At 43.6% G+C, this 17,354-nt stretch overlaps 1 protein-coding gene across 3 annotated transcripts in view; it reads left to right on the top strand.

The window, feature by feature from the left end:
* Positions 1-17,354, top strand: part of fhod3b (formin homology 2 domain containing 3b) — an 87,164-nt gene that overhangs the window by 62,222 nt on the left and 7,588 nt on the right. Inside the window, exons 6-21 of one of the 3 annotated variants that reach the window (XM_085801939.1) lie at positions 4,008-4,102; positions 5,025-5,136; positions 6,229-6,323; positions 6,453-6,596; positions 6,807-7,051; positions 8,486-8,668; positions 8,789-8,959; positions 10,082-10,141; positions 10,902-11,012; positions 11,157-11,291; positions 11,626-11,676; positions 12,466-12,653; positions 13,326-13,889; positions 13,976-14,907; positions 15,648-15,806; positions 16,561-16,743. In XM_085801939.1, the coding sequence (XP_085658065.1) occupies positions 4,008-4,102; positions 5,025-5,136; positions 6,229-6,323; positions 6,453-6,596; positions 6,807-7,051; positions 8,486-8,668; positions 8,789-8,959; positions 10,082-10,141; positions 10,902-11,012; positions 11,157-11,291; positions 11,626-11,676; positions 12,466-12,653; positions 13,326-13,889; positions 13,976-14,907; positions 15,648-15,806; positions 16,561-16,743 (3,428 nt within the window). The remainder of the gene's footprint in view (positions 1-4,007; positions 4,103-5,024; positions 5,137-6,228; positions 6,324-6,452; positions 6,597-6,806; positions 7,052-8,485; positions 8,669-8,788; positions 8,960-10,081; positions 10,142-10,901; positions 11,013-11,156; positions 11,292-11,625; positions 11,677-12,465; positions 12,654-13,325; positions 13,890-13,975; positions 14,908-15,647; positions 15,807-16,560; positions 16,744-17,354) is intronic. The other 2 variants (XM_085801936.1, XM_085801937.1) reach the window with 2 other exon arrangements.

Below are 17,354 nucleotides of genomic sequence, written 5' to 3'. Positions count from 1 at the left end.
TTTTTTGACATGAACAATATTCATTATGATCACTTTAAATATTTACTCAGACTTAAGTGAAAGGGAGGGAAGTAGCCAGATGTGACTGTATTGGTAGGAGTAAAAGTCTGGTGAAAATATTATTGAGTTCATCTGATGACTCACTATTAGTGATTATTGAGAGAATTTACATAAAAACTCTTTCTCAGTCTGTTCAGTATGGCACATCCAGCTGACATGGGCACAGGGAGGCATGCCTCTGAGCTGTGAGGGCAGCTCTCAGCTAATGCAGAGCATAACAAGATAAGGGGCTCTAAGTTGTGCTGTATGGGACGGAGAGTTGGCCACGATCCCAAAGTCCTGGTAAAATAAATGTTGCATGCTGACAGACAGTTTGGCCGACCCAGTTCTGATAAATTCCAAAATGTAAATGAAACTCAAGGGGCAGAGTGGTGAGAGGGAGGAGAAGGTGGGGGCGGCTCAGGTTTGGTAGAGGGGAAGCTGTTGAGTTGATTTCTCGCATCTTTATGGATAAGGCTCTCTTTTTTTTTTTTGTAATCAGCTGGCTCGTGTTGGCGCTGCCACCCAAACCTCAGAGTGTTTCTCACCTCAGCAGCGGTCAGGGGAGCAGCCCTTCCTGCACATTCCTGGAGCTGTGGAAGATAATTGCTGTGGTTTATGAGAGGGAGAGGCCCTGAAGAAACACTTCCACCAGACCTCGGTCTCTTTGCGTTTTTCAACTTCTCTGAGTTCTGGTTCAGACACCAGAACAGGGTCTGTCTCCTCCAATCAGTAGGTCTGTGGTTCCCCTACTGCAGCTTGATAACATTCAAATGTTCTGTTTACTCTTAAGGCCAATGTGAAAATCACTGCAAGAAATGGGGTGTGAGAGTGCTGCGCAGACACCAGGCTGCTCATTGTACACTTCCAAGTTTCTTCTAAGCTAAATCTTTCTTCCTCGGATATCCTCTCCCATAGTGGTTTACATTTATATTCTAATCACAGTGCTTTGAAGGGAGCTCATTGTCTGCCAGCATCTAATTACGTGACATACATGCAGAGGGACTTAGCAATGTTATTGTTGTACTTTGTGTGAGGTATTGTAGAGCCTGCTCATGATTACTCGAATGGAGGCCAGCATTGTTGGCCCCAGATCAGTGCTTGAAGTGGAGGGAGTCCTGTACAGACTCAACACCCACATGCTCTTCTTATTAACCTTCTTCCAAAGTTATTGATGACTGTCTGTTGTGGAGTTTAAAAACAGCTCACAGGTTCTGGTATCCACAGTCTTGGCTAACCACAAAAGGTGCAAAGCTTGATGTGCCATAGTTTCACGGTCTGATCGCGTTTTAAAAGCATGAGCTGCATGCAACACACAGGTAACTTTTCATTTTCTCATAGCAGTTTCATGACTAATTTAATCACAAGTGTGTGGAAATCGGTTCCATTTGCAGTTCACAAAGGTGATTGCTGTGGGAGTAATTAGATGTTTCCTTCAAACGGTTTCTGACCAGTGTCTGAGGGTTGCAGTTTCCCATAATGAAAGGTAATTTTTTTTTTTTTTTTTTTTGAAACAGTTACAGTATCGTTTTACCTAACCGTTCACAGGGTAACTGTGGTTCATGTGGTTTCTGGTTCTTAACGCAGAACTGTACATGAATGGCAGTTGGCACTGAATAATTCCATGAAGCAATAGTTTTAATGAATCTGAGCGAAAAAGATAATGATTGTGTGGTTTCTGGCGTGGTGCGTAAGTGTTTAATATCATATCATTTCTGTATCTAAACTGCCCACTGAATTAAATTCACATATGATATAGACATCCACTCTGATTTTATTTTACTTGGTGAAAATCCACCCGCTCCTTATTGTTTAAATCTTTAAATAACGTCTTATGATAACATGTCAGAGGGATCTAAAAAATCATCTCATTCTGTGGCTGACTTTTGGGAACAATCACTAACGTCTCATCTGTCAGCGGCTGAACGTTCATGTTGTGTAATGACACTTTTAAAAGCCTCATTAAGGCAACCTATCTTTTCTCACCCCTGTTTTCAATGGACATTCCTCAAAACCTCATTGCACCAAGGCAGATACTGTACACAGGTGCAGCCAGGAGATAAAAGTAGGTGCATTGATGACATTGAAGGTCAGACATCGGCTACCAATTTGGAAAAAAAGAAAGAAGCCTGTAGCTCATTACTCAGCCAGCAAAAGTCACAACTGTTTGTGTCTGTGTATAAAGAATTACTGTGAATCATTATTTTCAGACACTTTAAACATAACAGTTAACATCTTTTTTTCCCCAGTGTAGCAGAGGAATCCATTCAGGAACCAGCTGCACGTCATGCCATTACTGCTGTCACTCATCTGTCAGCAGCAGTCCCACATAAATGCAAGAGCTACAGAAGAGGGTGACACTCTGGCCCACGCTGACTGAGGAGGTTAATCATGTTTTCATAAACACACTCTGATGTGGTCTGCTCTCGTACGCCATGTTGTCCATGCTGCCGACTGCTGTGACACATGGCTCTGAGCTCGCAGCGGGAGAGGACTGTTAGGAATGCTCTGGCCTGACATGTTGGGAGTAATTAACCCTGATTGATAAAAGATGAACTGCCGCTGCCGCTGCCGCTGCTGCTGCGATGGGCCCTCAGCATGCTCATACACACACACACACTTATATCTATACACACACACACCCATGCATTCATGCATCCACCCACACGCTCTCATGCACCATGCACACACAGCAGCTGCACCTGGGAATTTTGGCTTATCTACAGCATATTCACGATTTTCATGCCCCTCTAGAGAAGAGGAGAGGAAAAATATATGACAGACGCTACAGCCACTCATCATAACATGTCAGAAGAACCCGTCCTAAACACAGCAAGAGGAGATTAGATGGTAGTTTTCTGAGGAGCAGTCAAGTCTGTTAAAGTATTTGATTTTAGTTTTTCGGTCAGAGGTTGATGTGTCTCTTCCTTTTTACCCAGTTCAAAGCAACTGGTGTATCAGTTTTGCAGCATAACTACTAATACATCTCTGAGCATGATCACAACAAGTTCATCAGCCGTCGTGTTGAAGAAAAACAGGATTTAAAAAAAAAAATCCTCTCATGTATTACCCCCAAAACCAGAGTGTCTTCCAGGAAACAAACAGGCCTTCCAGAAGTGTTCTACTTTCAGTGTGTTCACATGTTTATGTTTCACTTTTTCCCCCCATGTCAGCCAATGTATCACCTAAAGTTGCAGTGGGTTCAAGCTGAGCTCATCGTGTTGCCGTGCTCTTCTGTGTGACTGTTTTAACTCCTTATGTGTGTTAAAAGAAAAGCCACATATTTAAAGGAAACCCGCCCCCCCACATCTGTCCAGTGGTGTTTGCCCCCCCACCCCCACCCCATCTCTCTTCTTTTACAGAAGCCTTATACTTTTACTGCCCCCCTACTGAGATCCCTTGGCTCTTATTATGTTCTTATTTATGTATCCTGTTACAGATGGAAGTCATGTCAGCATCCAGTGAGGCACTCTGCCCAAACATTTCCCCCCCTCTGTTGCGCTCTCTGACTCGAGGGATGGTGGACGAGTGCTGTTTTTCTTTTCAGGTTTTCACTCTGCTTACCTCTGCAGCAGCTCCAGTTTTAACGTAGATCTGATCACGTCATTGACCCCTTTTCACTAACAGTACGCACCAGTTCGCTTATTTGTGTGGCTGTCTATTTTTTCGTGTGCGTGGGCTTGCGAATATCCACAGCACATCATTCATCAGAACAGTTTCACAATCATTAAAAGCTAAAGAAAGGTTTCACCTGCTTTACATAGCATGAATTCCACTGAGATTCATGGTTTTCAAAACACACGCACGGTCACATTCAAACCTTCAGATCATTCTGGTTCTCTTCTGCTTTGTGCAGGAGAAATGTAAAAACAGTGATGGACTGTTTAAAAGAAAGAGGACAAAGATAAAAACTGAAAAAGCAGATGATTAACCAAACCCCATCCCTCTTTCCCTCTCTCTTTCTGCAGCTCTTGGTCAGATCATGCTGTATGTGGATGGGATGAACGGCCTCATATCTCACAATGAAACAGTCCAGTGGCTTTACACCCTGGTCGGATCCAAGGTAAAGAATATGAACATTAATTTTAACGAGATCCCTGTTGAAACTACTCAGTGGATGGACTTTAAAATCAACTCAGCAGCTCCATGTGGGCGCTGACAAAGTTGAAATAAACCATATAGTTCACCACTCTGATAGGTCATACCTCACTGCTTTGACAACATGCAAGCGACTCTCCTGTCAGTGTGGTCTTCAGCCCTCTAGTGGTCAAACTGCATCATGAAACAGCATATGAGGGAACCACATTGGCCCTCTTCCATTTCCCCACTCTTTTCTGTTCTTACTAATTGCTTCTCTGTCTTCCTGTGTAGATATTGACATAATATTTGGCATCCGCATCCTTCCTAATGTTTTTTATGTGGCAGATTTCCATTAGCATTATTCATTTTGACCACAATTTTTCGATTGTTGCTTGTCCAACATAAGCGCTGATGTGGCAGCTGTTTCACAAGTGTTAAAGTCACGATGATGGCCTCTTTAATTATGTTGATTTTTTCTCTCTGACAGATTTGCAGCATCAGTTTTTCTTGTGCGTCACTGTCTGTCAGCAGGCTTTATTTTGAGACTCATCTCTGTTTCTGTGTTTACCATTACTCAGTTATTCTTTTAAGCAAATTTTATGGCTTTGACTACAGCACAGTATGTTCCACTGAGCTGTCAGTGTCAAACAGCACTCTTATCAAACCTCTCAAGACTGTTCAAACAGGAAAAGCTGGTCTAAGACAGTAATTCCATTTAGTATTTAGAATTTAAAGGGCTAGCACGTACTCTCATATTGGTCTATCGTTGTTTTAAAAAAACAAAAAACAATAAAATATTCAGTTCACAGGTGAATCATGTATTACTGTATGTGGGTTTGGGTGTGTAGACTGATGCTGCTCTGTACTGTATGTTGTTTATTAATTGTGTTTTTCTTTTTATGCAGTTCCGTCTGGTGGTGAAGACGGCGCTAAAGCTACTTCTGGTGTTTGTGGAGTACACAGAGTCTAATGCCACCCTGTTGATAAAGGCTGTGAATGTCGTGGATGCCAAAAGAGGTAAGAACCTAGAGGAACCAGCCGACAGCTCAGTCAATGGCATGAACTGAAAACACCTAACAAATGTATATATACAGTATATCAAACACCATCAAAACCAGTGAGTGACTTGTAGGTCATCTTTTTGAAATTGGGGATTTAGTCACATATTCTCCACATATACACATTTAATCCACTTGTTAGCAGATTATAGTGCACATGGTGCTACATTATTATAGTAATTTCTGGATGTTCAAATTAATATGCAGACAGACAATTGTAAGAGAGTCCAACTTTGAAAAAATCCTTCAAACACATTTTTGTTTTCAATCCATTAAATTAGTAGAAGCCAATCGTTTCAATTTAAGACATTTTAACCAACTTTATCCAAATGAACAAATTATGAATTGCCCCTTGTCTCTGTGAAATCAGAGAAGAAGCTGTCATAAAAAACATTTAAGGGAATCATTTCCTTTCAGTTCCACTAATACGGTCACAGTGGCTTTAGTGCTGTTCAGCTGATCACAGATCAGTCTTCTGTTACACAGTAGTCAGATCAGTTGTCCTGAACGGCTCCCTAGCCATGCATGGAACGAGGTTTAGTGAGACAGCCTGTAACTTCTACCTCTAGTGGGGTTCAGTTACCTGCCACTCTTAAAGCTCCACATTGTGCCGTGGCGTACAACAGGGGGGTTGAGCATCAGCCTGGGAGGGGGGGGGTCAGGTATCCCTCTGCCTCGGCTCTGTCTTATCCCGTCACCTCTGCTGTTGCATAAGAGCACTAAACCTGATCCCCAGTCTCCTGATGAGAAGAAGATGGACTTGACCCTTGGGGCTGAGGCACAGAGCTGCTTCTTTCTCACTGGAGATCAGTGCCCCTGCTCCGTGTTTCCTCTCATTTTTCTGGAGGGAAACTGCTATGACTGCATTTCTCCCTGGAGAGCCATGAGATGACATAACAATTTCTGATTTTTATTGCTGCACAGTGGTGGGGTGGAAAGGTTGCAACAGTTTTTTTTATTCTATAAGATCATAGTTACTTAAGACTTTTTACTATTTGCAAAAGTTTGTCTTGTGATATACAATATGTTGTCTGCTTTTTTGCTTCTGCAGGCACAAAACTGTGGTCAAACGTCATCGAAATCCTTGATGAGAAGGATGGTGTGGATACAGAGCTGCTGGTTTATGCAATGACCCTCATCAATAAGGTCAGGAAATATTTTCCATATTATTACTGCGCCAACTCGCAGCACAATCATTTATCTTATGTCTGAGCTGCTATTTCTTAGACCACATTTACGAAAAAAGGGCAATGTGTATGTGTTTGCGTGTTTCAGACTCTGGCAGGTCTCCCAGACCAGGACTCCTACTATGACATGGTGGACTGTCTGGAGGAACAGGCCATTGAGGTCATGGCCCAGAGACACCTGAGCAGGAAGGGCACGGACCTCGACCTCGTGGAACAGTTCAACATCTACGAGGTCAGAAAGCCTTTATTACCAACTATTATCACTGAACAAAAAGCCTTAATTTGATGTTAACTAGTGTCTCACGAGAGAGGTCATACAGTGTGTCACATGACATCTGTCTCATACAGCAGAAACTAAATGACCGCCGATGTTGCTGTCTGTGAACAGCATGCAGCATGCACTATGTTTACTCAGCCTCTTTTTGCCGACTCATTGTCCCAGATGACACTGCGTCATGAGGACGGTGATGAAACCCAATTGCCTCCCAGCGGCCGAAAGGACCGCCGACGGGCCAGTGTCGGCGGCAACAACGAAAGGCGGGGCCTGGAGAGGAGACGCAGCCGGAGACATTCGCTCCAGAACAGCAGAGGCCACGCTTCTGCCCCAGCATCGCCCAGCAGCCCACACACTCACACGAGCAGCTTCCTGCCCTTCGGTGGCCAGGGTGTTGAGGACATCAGTGAAAGGTGAGGCGGGGGGAGGACAGAGAGGAGTGGAAAAGTGGAAGACGTTCAAGAGAAGAACAGAAACTTTATCCTTGCCTCCATCTTAGCTTGAACTCAGTCTGATCCTGCATCTAAAAGGTTCTGCCAGTGGGGGTTCGTTTATATTTTAAACCCTGAGAGATAACTGCAACTAAAAAGGAATCACAAATTATTCCTGGGTCCATGGAGTATTACTCATTTTCACAGGAAACAGCTTGACTGCAAGCCTTGTATTATATTTCAGTCTTGGAGAGATGTGTCTACTCCATCCAGAGCCAAAGCAGAGAATTTAATTATATAGTAATTTAAAGAAAGGCGAAGAGGAGGCCGTTGCTGCAAAGTGACATTTAAATTAATTTTCCCACTGTCAAAAACATTCTCCTGCCACTGGTGGAAATAGGAAGCTTCTATAAACACATGATATGAGCTATCTGCTCTCTGTCTGAAGGCACACTTCCTTCACTGAGAGTGTTTTTAGCCTAAACTCCACATTGCCATCTGTTTTATATACAACAAAACCTTTGTAACTACACAAACTCAGAGAAACCACAACTGGTGATTCAGGCAAGAAGCAAATTGCAATCTTGTTTAATTATACAGTAGCTTGGACTCTGCTTTATAAAAGCACCAGAAAAACCTAGTCAGGCGGTTCCTTTTAGTGGAAATTATATTAACCCCTTATTCCACTTTTTATTACGGGTCACAAATCAGAAGACAAAAACAGAAGAAAACCTTTAAAATTCACTACAGATTACTGATTCCCAGCGCTACGTAATCCATCCCCCCATCGTTAATAACAAGCTTTTTTTCCCCCTAAGTAGCAAACCCACTAATATTTCTGGTAGCACTCAGGTCTTCAGGTATACTTAAATTCAATCCAGCAGGTCATATACCAGACTAGCCTCTTCCAGTCCGCCACAGGAAATTCAAGCCGCCTTTGAAGATCACCATTTTCCATATTGTTAATGAAATCCAGACAGCCAAGAGGGATCCAAATCGCACGCTGGTCGCGGACTCATGTATGACCATGTATTCCCAGACTATCAGTCCAAACACAGACAATCCCTCCACCTCTCACACTCCTTATTGAATTGTTAAATCTTATTCTCCTCAATTAAAATCACCGGGAGATGTTTTATGTGAAACATATTTTTGTTTAGAGGTTGTACTTGAATGTAGTTGTATCTGTTGCCTGTGCATATTGTACAAGAATACGTTGAAACCCACTAATGTTCTCATCCACCTCACTAATATTTCTAACTCTTTCCTGACATGCATGATTCTTGTGTAACCGCTGTGTGTTGTCTCTCCTGGGCTTTTGCTGTGTGTTTTCATGTCATTGTTGTCTCTGTCCACTTTCTCTCCCCTCTCGCCTGCCTACGTCCTCCCTTCCCTCGACCCCTCCTCTCACCACAGAGAAGAGGAGGAGGAGGAGGAGGAGGAAGAGGAGGACGAGGAGGAGGACGAGGAGGAGGATGAGGAGGAGGAGGAGGAGGAGGAGGATGATGAGGGGAACGAGGAGGAGGAGGAGGAGGAGGAGGAAGAGGCAGATGATGAAAGTCATCCAGTCATTGAGTCCTCTAGACAGGGCGCTCACAGGTATTTTAGGCCAACTGGTTTGCCAAGAGTGACTTGCTCTCTCATTCCCCTCACATTTGCATAGTTTCTCTTTCCCTCTACCTATTTGGACTCCTACTCTCTTGTATTTTGTCATCCTAGTGTGGGTCCAGCTGTAGCAGACACTCCTAACATGTGTTTGAACTTAAAGTGTATGGCCAACATCCTCCCTAAAGCCAGTGACCCTGAAGGGCAGAGAGAATATCTCAGCGTCAAGGCCAGGACATCGTCTCCTGTGTCCGTCGCACCTAAAAAGAGGAACTTTAGTCCTTGGTGTGTTCCTCCCCAGCCCACCTGATTGTGTGTTTTTTTTTGTTGTTGTTGCTCTGAGTAGAATATCAGGCTCTCCACACCCTCAGTGTCAGTCTACACCAACCTCACCCCCTTTCTCTCCCCCCTGACCTCTCCCTCCATCCAGTGGTTTGAATCAGAGCCAGAACCAGGTGTTTGTAGGTTTCACAGAGAGTGAGAATTGCAAGGACACAGAGAGGAGCTACAGGAGATACTATACATCCCATCCAGACCATAATTCATGTCTGGCTCTATGTAGATGACTATACATTCAGCAGAGACACATGCAAGGAGTAAAATCAGATATAGTAATACTAAAAAGTTTGATTTCTCTTTAAAATCTTTTTTCCAAATTTTGTCCCATAGAGTTATTCTTGGTCGTCATGCTTGAGCTTTGTTCCTCTCTACCTCCCTCATCCTATAAAAATGTTTTTTTGATCATAGTGGCCAGAAATGTCTTTACCTCCCATCAGATGTGATTTATGTTTCATCTGTCATCTCTAAAGATGTACTGTACCAGAAGAAGGAAGGTCATAATTACTTCCTCTTCTCAGCCGCTGGAAAGCATTATTTTACAGACGTTTGCTGCTCATCTGTCTCCCATTGTGGCTCTGCATCACAGCTAATCCATGACAAGTCAATAAATTCATTCAAAGCATTAAAGAATTCAAAGTATCAGTATTAGCCACAGCCAGCCTTCTTAGTTGGTCGAGATCTATCGTAATAACAAACAGGAAAGGAACAGCAGCTCCTCCGCATGCATCCCTGCTGCCATCTGAGCTGAAATAGTCCCCTGTTTTCTATAGAGTTGACAATGAAAAGTGATTCAGTGAAAACTTTTTAAACTATTCTATTATAGTGATTAGTAGTAAGTTTATTGATTTCTAAACAGAACGTTGTGCTGGTAGGACAGACAGAGAAACTCCTGCACTGCCCCTGTCGTCAGTCGTTGTCGTTGTGTGGTCTTGCAGCCCTCCTACCTTCAACTGCTGTCTCACTATCTTGTCTGTATGACTAACATTTAATTATTCTTAATCTGTGGAGTGTGTGACCTGACTGTTACTCTCTCTCTCTCTCTCTTTTATCTCTCACTTCCATCTTCAGTCTGGAAACAAACAACTCTCCTCCATCTTACACAGCTAGAAAGCCTTGCTGGGCTGAAAGGTAAGGCCAGGAGTCAAAAGGCCAAGTACAACAACAGTGTGCAATGGCATGAGATGTACATGTGGTAGTGCCGAGGCTTCGTGATTTACATTAGTTTTCAGGGTTCGAACCCCGATCCTGGGACCTTTCTGTGTTTGCATGTTCTCCCTGTGCCTGTGTGGGTTCTCACCAGGTTCTCCATCTTCCTCCAACAGTCTAAACACATTCACATGAGGTTAACTGGTGTCTCTAAAGAGCTCTAGGTATGAATGTGAGCATGTTGAGGTTGTTTGTCTCTATATATGTTTTCCCTGTTTTTCCCTCGCTCTATGTCAGCTGGAGTTGGCTCCAGCCGCACCATGACAAAAAGATAGATATACTGTACATTTTCTGTCATCTTTGTTAGTGTGCTGGCTTCTTGGACAAAATGATTTTAGCATTTTGCATTTGAATTGATAAGGCCCCATAGACAAGAGTGTGTCTGGCGAAGGGATATATTTAGGAAAGATTACGTTTAGGCACGGTGCACCTGCAGGATACCCTTCAGAGTGTGATGGCACAGGAAAGCTGTTCAAATGCCTGGGGAGAAGTGCTTAAGAGCACTGTTCTTTTATTCAATGTATTCATATCTCAATGGAAACCGTCCAGCAGTATGACATTGGAATTCGCATCACATCACATCGCAGATTCTTGAAGCGCCGTCCAGCCCTCTTTTCTGTCTCTCAGTGGAAAAAATGTGTTAGGGGAGAACAAGGCATTTATTTTTCCCTTCTTTTAACAGAATCACTGCCAATGGCACTCCATACCCTGGCAGGCACCAGGCGCCTACATCACCCATCCATCGCTTCTCCAGTTCAGCGGCCTCCACCACACCAGACTCCAAAGCTGACAGGTTGGCATGTCAGCTTTTCCACAGCTAAATGCAGAACACATTCTGGATATGGTTGATTAAGTGCACAAATACCCACATGAAAACACAAACCAATCTCTCAGCTTTAATAAAGCTATCACTATCTCTCTCTCCTCTGGCGCGCAGACCCAGTTTGGGGGGCTTGCTGACTTCATCATACAGACAGCATCAAGAATCGCTGGCCGCGGAGAGGGAGCGGAGACGCGTAGAAAGAGAAGAGCGTCTGCAGAGGATCGAAAGAGAGGAGAGAAATCGCTTCAAGTCAGTCTCAAACAATATAACACCTCATATCAAAGAGAATAATTCTTTACTTTGCGACCATAGGCAGCTGTACAGCAAATGAAGACATGTTGACATACGTCATTTTTAGAAACAGGTGGCTGCTGCTTCGACTCAAGAGGGAACCTCACATATCTCCCATGAGTCTGATTAAAGCTCGGCTGTATTTTTTTATGATGATCATTAGATGTACTGAGTCACAGCAGAAAGACTCTGCAGAAGTAAAAGTTCAGCTCATGTGTCTTGTCTTAGATACAGGTCCTCAATTGACTCTTTATTGTTCCTCTCTGGTTCTGTTTCTGTCTTTCTGTCTCAGTCGAGATTATGTGGACAAGATGGAAGAAGCAAGGCAAGCCAGACAGGATAGGTGAGTGTTTTATTTCATGGTTTCACATATTCACAATAATGCTGATAGATTAAAAAAATAATAATAAAATACTAAGAAGGTTTTTAAATGCTTTGAGATCGTTTTCGAAAATTGATAGCAGATGTAACGTGAGTTGCACTTCGCCTCAAACTGACTTATAGTTGTCAGGGCCTCTTCAGGCCTGCTCACCATTAAGACGTCCTAGTGTTAACAGGACAAGTGTGTAATTGTGTTTTTCCATGGATGTCGTGTGGTTATCTGCCTCTAACCGTGTCCGAGTGTGTGAGAGTCTGCGTGCACAAAATGACTCATAGCTCATAGCTCATTCCTATGCCCTCACCTTCTTCACCCCTGTGGACTGGATCATGCGTCTCATGTACTTTTCAAGAATGTGTGAACTGAGATCAGCTAACAAAAATGTTTAACATAAACATTTTGGGCCACTTCATTAAAGAAAGATGTCAATTGTCATCATCATTTGAGCTCTTTAGTAATGGGATTACAGCTCAATTTTCCATAATTACTGAGGAATAAGACAAACATGTCCAAAATGCTAACAACATAAATGCTGATATTATGGCTATTATTTCCTAAAAACCCAGCTGATACTTTCACCACTGTCTAATTGAGCCTTCATATCTCTAAAATATCATCTCACTAGTTGTTTGTTGAGTGTACTGAGTTTCTCCCTCATTATACCACAACAATCGGATGTCTGAGCTGAGATTTAAACAGCTGTAGACCTCAGCATAGATCTAAACGTCTGAAAGCTACATTGTGTCACTGCAGGTACAAGGCGGTGGAGAGGCTAGCTGCCGAGGAGTTTGAGCGGGAGCGGCCCCGAGCACCGACAAAAGGACGGACTGAGATCACTTTGTGTTTGAGCTCCAACCCTGCCAGCCGCTCAGCGTCTCGCTGCGCCACACCGTCATCCATCATCTCATCAGAAGACACCGTCAGCACTGCACAGACATCAGGTAAGAGAGGACGGGTGGGTTCGCCAACCATGTCTTCATCATCATCAGTAACCGGGTCACATGAACATGAATGGACTGTGATGTTGGTCTACGGCCCTGGCAGAGATTAAACTGGTCCTGGCATTAACCTGACAGATGATGATAACATAGGAATTAGATCCTGCTGCATTGATGAAAAGAGTTATTGAGAATAATAACTTGACTCTCATATTTTCATCATATTTTGTATAACGGTGTCTAACGATGGTGAAAAGGAGGTGGTGTGCATACACATATTTTCCAATCTCCAGTTTTTGAAATTGATGTAATAAGGTTCAGATTAAAGGGAGTTAATGATCTGATTAATTGATCTAATTTCTGTCTTATAGATTTGATGTGTCTTATTTTTCTGAAGAAAACTTGAAGATCGAGGCATTTTTTTCTCAGAAACTGTAAAGTTGTTATTCTTGTGTTGAATAGTCGTGAGTCATGGTCACAGACTTTACTTTAATGACTCATTGTGAATTACTTCCGCAGTCTTATACAATCTCTAAGAGCAATTAAGGATATGTCAGGAAGCAATTTAAAAGCAGTTTTAATTAGAAGACGATCAGATAATGTAAAGACACATGACCAGAGTATTTAAAGTAACATTATTCTTCCACGTTGTTTTGATTTCTCTTCCTGGAACAGACCACATGTCAGAGCCAAACCTTGACCCACAGACCAGAACCAAAAGTCCAGCGCCAGAGTTAACAGTATCACAACCTCCCCCCACACCTCCCCCCGAGCCAGAAACGCAGCAGACTGAGACAGAGTCGCCAGCGGAGACAGAGGATGTTGCTGAGTCTGAGCAGAATGTAGTGGCAGAGCCGGCGTCAGATGACCAGTCGAGCATGGAGCAGGAAGAGAGGAGAGAGCAGGAGAGGCTGGAGGAGCAGGAGCAGCACGAGGATGAGGCAGCGGATGAGGCAGCGGTGGAAGAGCAGGTAGAGGATGAGGTAGCTGATGTAGCAGAGGTGGGAGAGGCAGATGTGGAGGTGGAGGTGGATGTGGATGTGGAGTTAGAGGAGGAATGTGAGAAGGAGCAGCCGACGGAAAGGGATGTAGAGGACAGTGTACTGCTGAGTGAGAAGGAGAGACAGAATGAGGAAGTGAATGAAAAAGACAACTGCTCTGCATCCAGCATTTCCTCAACGAGTAGCACTCTGGAGAGGGAGGAGCGGGAGGAGAAGCTCACCAGTGACAGTGAAGCAGGTATGATTGGTGTTAATTGATTCATTTATTTTATTAATCAACTATGTGTTTTTCTTTAAATATCAAAGTTGTTTCCATATCAACAGGCCAATGGACTCAGTGCATTAAAGACGCAGATGTGAACGACCAGTGCAGCAAAATTCTCAACAGCAAGCGCTTCATGCTGGACATGCTCTATTCTCAGACGACCACCAGCAAGGACGAGGGGAACGTGGGAGAAACAGAGAAAGACAAATGTAAATGTGAGAAGGAGACGGAGGTCGGTGACTCCTCTGTGGCCAGTCTGGCCAGCAGGATCTCCACGCTGGAGGCTCACAGACAGGCCAGAGAAGAAAATGTGAAAAAAGTGGAGGTGGGACACTTGGACAACCAGGGCAGCGTCCGAGCAGTGGCAGAGAAGTTTGGAGATTTGGTCAAAGGTTTATCATCTCCTCCCGAGGTGGAGGCTTCCAAAGAGCAGCAGCAGCAGCAGCAGCAGAGTGACAAATCATCGACGGCTGCCTCCTCAGCGTTACCTCCTAAGAAAGAGTCCGATTATATCTGGGATCAGCTAATGGCGGCGCCCCGGGAGCTGAAGATCAAAGAAATGGACTTCACAGACCTGAGGGACGAGGATGACTTGGATATTTTAGACATGGACAATGTGATGGGGTCAGGTGACCTGATACCACCGCCTCCGCCTCCACCGTGCAACGCTCCCCTGCCACCACCCCCACCGCTCTTTGGGTGCCCCCCGCCTCCCCCCATGCCCGGCAAAATGATGCCGCCCCCACCGCCGTTCATGGCCCCTATCCCTCCACCCTCCCCGCAGCTCTTTCGAGGGGAGGCGCCCCTCTTCCAGAAGAAGAAAAAGACCATCCGTCTCTTCTGGAACGAGGTGCGTCCTGTGGACTGGCGGTGCAAGAGCCATAAATTCTGTAAAGAGTCCCTCTGGTCCAAACTGGACCCAATTAAACTGGACACATCCAAGCTGGAACAGCTGTTTGAGTCCAAATCCAAGGAGCTGCCTGTCACGAAGGTAAGTTATTGTTGTACTGCTGCTACAGTAGAACCATTCAGTGTTAACATACGCTTTAGAGGAAACCAGGTTTTTTTTCTGCACTTCTGATTTGCTTGTAATAACTCATGGGGTGTCACATGGGGTCAAGTAAGTATTTAAACCACTTCTCTCTATCAGTGAGACAGTAGAGCCCTCCTTAACAGGAGATAGCAGACATGAATAGGAAGTGTTATTGGCAAAATAAGAATAGAAATGATAAACACAGATATCTTCACTTGTCTTAATGACCCCCTGTAGCATCGCCATCAGGGCATAATTTCTCATTCATATTCCCATCACTATCAGTAATGAATCCCCCCACCAACCACCCAACCCCAGCCCATCCTGATGTTGCGTATAGCACCAAAGCTCATCATTTCCACATGCATAAAAACCTGTAGAAATCCCCTTTGCCCATAATAACATTGCTTCTTCCATCACTACCCTCAACTTGGCTCATTTTTTAAAACCCCCATTCGTCTTTTTGCTCAATATATCCAGTCACTTTGTTTTCTGGTGCAGTGAGATGTGCAAGCCTTCAGGTAATCAAGTAAAACAGAAAACACCACTATTATGGTGGAAGGAACTCAAGATGCTGTTTTTCTCATTTGCATTTTATGAAAAGTGGCTTTGTTTTCGCACTGTTTTTTGTGTAGTACATCTTAAAACCATTATCAGCCACTTCCACTTCAACACGCAACGTTTTGTATCTCTCATAGAAAGCAGCTGTTGATGGCAAACGACACGAAATCATCGTCCTGGATTCAAAACGAAGCAACGCTATAAACATCGGCTTGACTGTTTTACCCCCTCCTCGTACAATCAAAACTGCTATCCTCAACTTTGATGAGTATGCACTAAACAAGGAAGGTATCGAGGTAAGCATTTCATTCAACTCAAGATACATGCTGTACATTTGAATTTGCATTGTAAAAGCGACATCCAGTGCGCTTACATAAAATGACAGCCATTGAAGCTCACTGGGTCCAAAATAAACATGGCTTTCTTGAATGATATTTACCCAGCACACCAAAATACACTGTCGGATTTCCCCAAACAAGAGCGATTTTAACTCATCTAAATGGGATCGCCCACAATGTTGACATATCATGTGATTTTTCCAGCGGCATGGCTGGATTTTTGGTCGATCTCATGTAATTAATCACAGTGGCGATTAAAGGATCGCTCCACATGCATATTTTCAACTGGTTTTAAAAACCATACCATAGACTTTTGAAGGACTTCACATCAGCAGATAATGATGGATGTTGCATCCCTCTGGTATTATATAACCTGCAGTTTTCAGAGGTCCTCCTTGACTTGGTTTTCAGCGGAGAGGAGTATTTCTCTCCACCTTTTTGTCTCTGGAGGTATTTTCAGCCAGACAACAAAAGTGAGGTTGAAAGTTCAGATGTCACAATTTTGTGGGAAAGCTGGAAACATCTTAGATAAACAGAACTAGAAATGTCAGAGACGGTTTGTTTCCTCTCCATCTCTGTGATTTACTCTCGGACATGTTAAAAAAACTTTTTTTACACAGACTCTGAAATGCTTTTGATATGCCTGATGAATGATCCTATGAGCCGGCTTCTTTTCCCTTCCCATCCTCTAATTTCTTTCTTCGTCTCCAAGAAAATCCTGACGATGATCCCCACAGAGGAAGAGAAGCAGAGGATCCAGGAGGCTCAGCTGGTCAACCCTGATATTCCCCTGGGCAGCGCTGAACAGTTCCTTCTCACCCTCTCCTCCATCACCGAGCTGTCTGCTCGCCTGCAGCTGTGGGCATTCAAGATGGACTATGAGCTTATTGAGAAGGTCAGACACATTCCTGCTCACTCTAATCACATGCAGACACATCACACTTTAAAGGGGCTGGGGAGGTTGTAAGTCATAAGTCTTTTTATTTCCAACTTTACAATATGCAATGCATGCTATCATAAATTAAAGGAGGTTTTAGGAAATATACTTAGTTGCTTTCTTGCCAGGAGTTAGACAAGAAGATCGATAATACTGTCAGGTCTGTATGTTAAATATGAAGCTACAGCCGGCAGCTGATGAGCTTAGTTTAGCGTAACGACAAGAACTAGGGGGAACCAGTTTGCCAGGTTCTTTTTTTATTTATACAGAAGAGTTAGGAAAATACTTTTAATCTTATACTGTGTGGGACTATTTTGGGGAGCAGTGCTGCTAATCTAATTATCTAAAAAGCGCATAAACCCACTGGGATAGTACAACATTTTGGCAAATTGACCCATTGCCATAATCCTTATAGTTTTAGGAGTAGGTTTGTTAATCGTTACCTTTAATTGTCGGTGCAAGCTATTTTTAGAACAGCGGAGCAGAGCTACACTACGGAGGCTCATGGGATTTCTTGGTTTCCCTCATCAAACTCATCAAACGAGTTTGATGAGTTTGGAGTTGTTGGA

The sequence above is a fragment of the Trachurus japonicus genome, chromosome 16 (assembly GCF_045865225.1).
Source record: "Trachurus japonicus isolate A0001 chromosome 16, Traja_1.0".
Taxonomy (NCBI): Eukaryota; Metazoa; Chordata; class Actinopteri; order Carangiformes; family Carangidae; genus Trachurus; species Trachurus japonicus.
The sequence above is the reverse complement of the archived record's forward strand: the minus strand, read 5'-3'. Positions and strand labels throughout refer to the sequence as shown.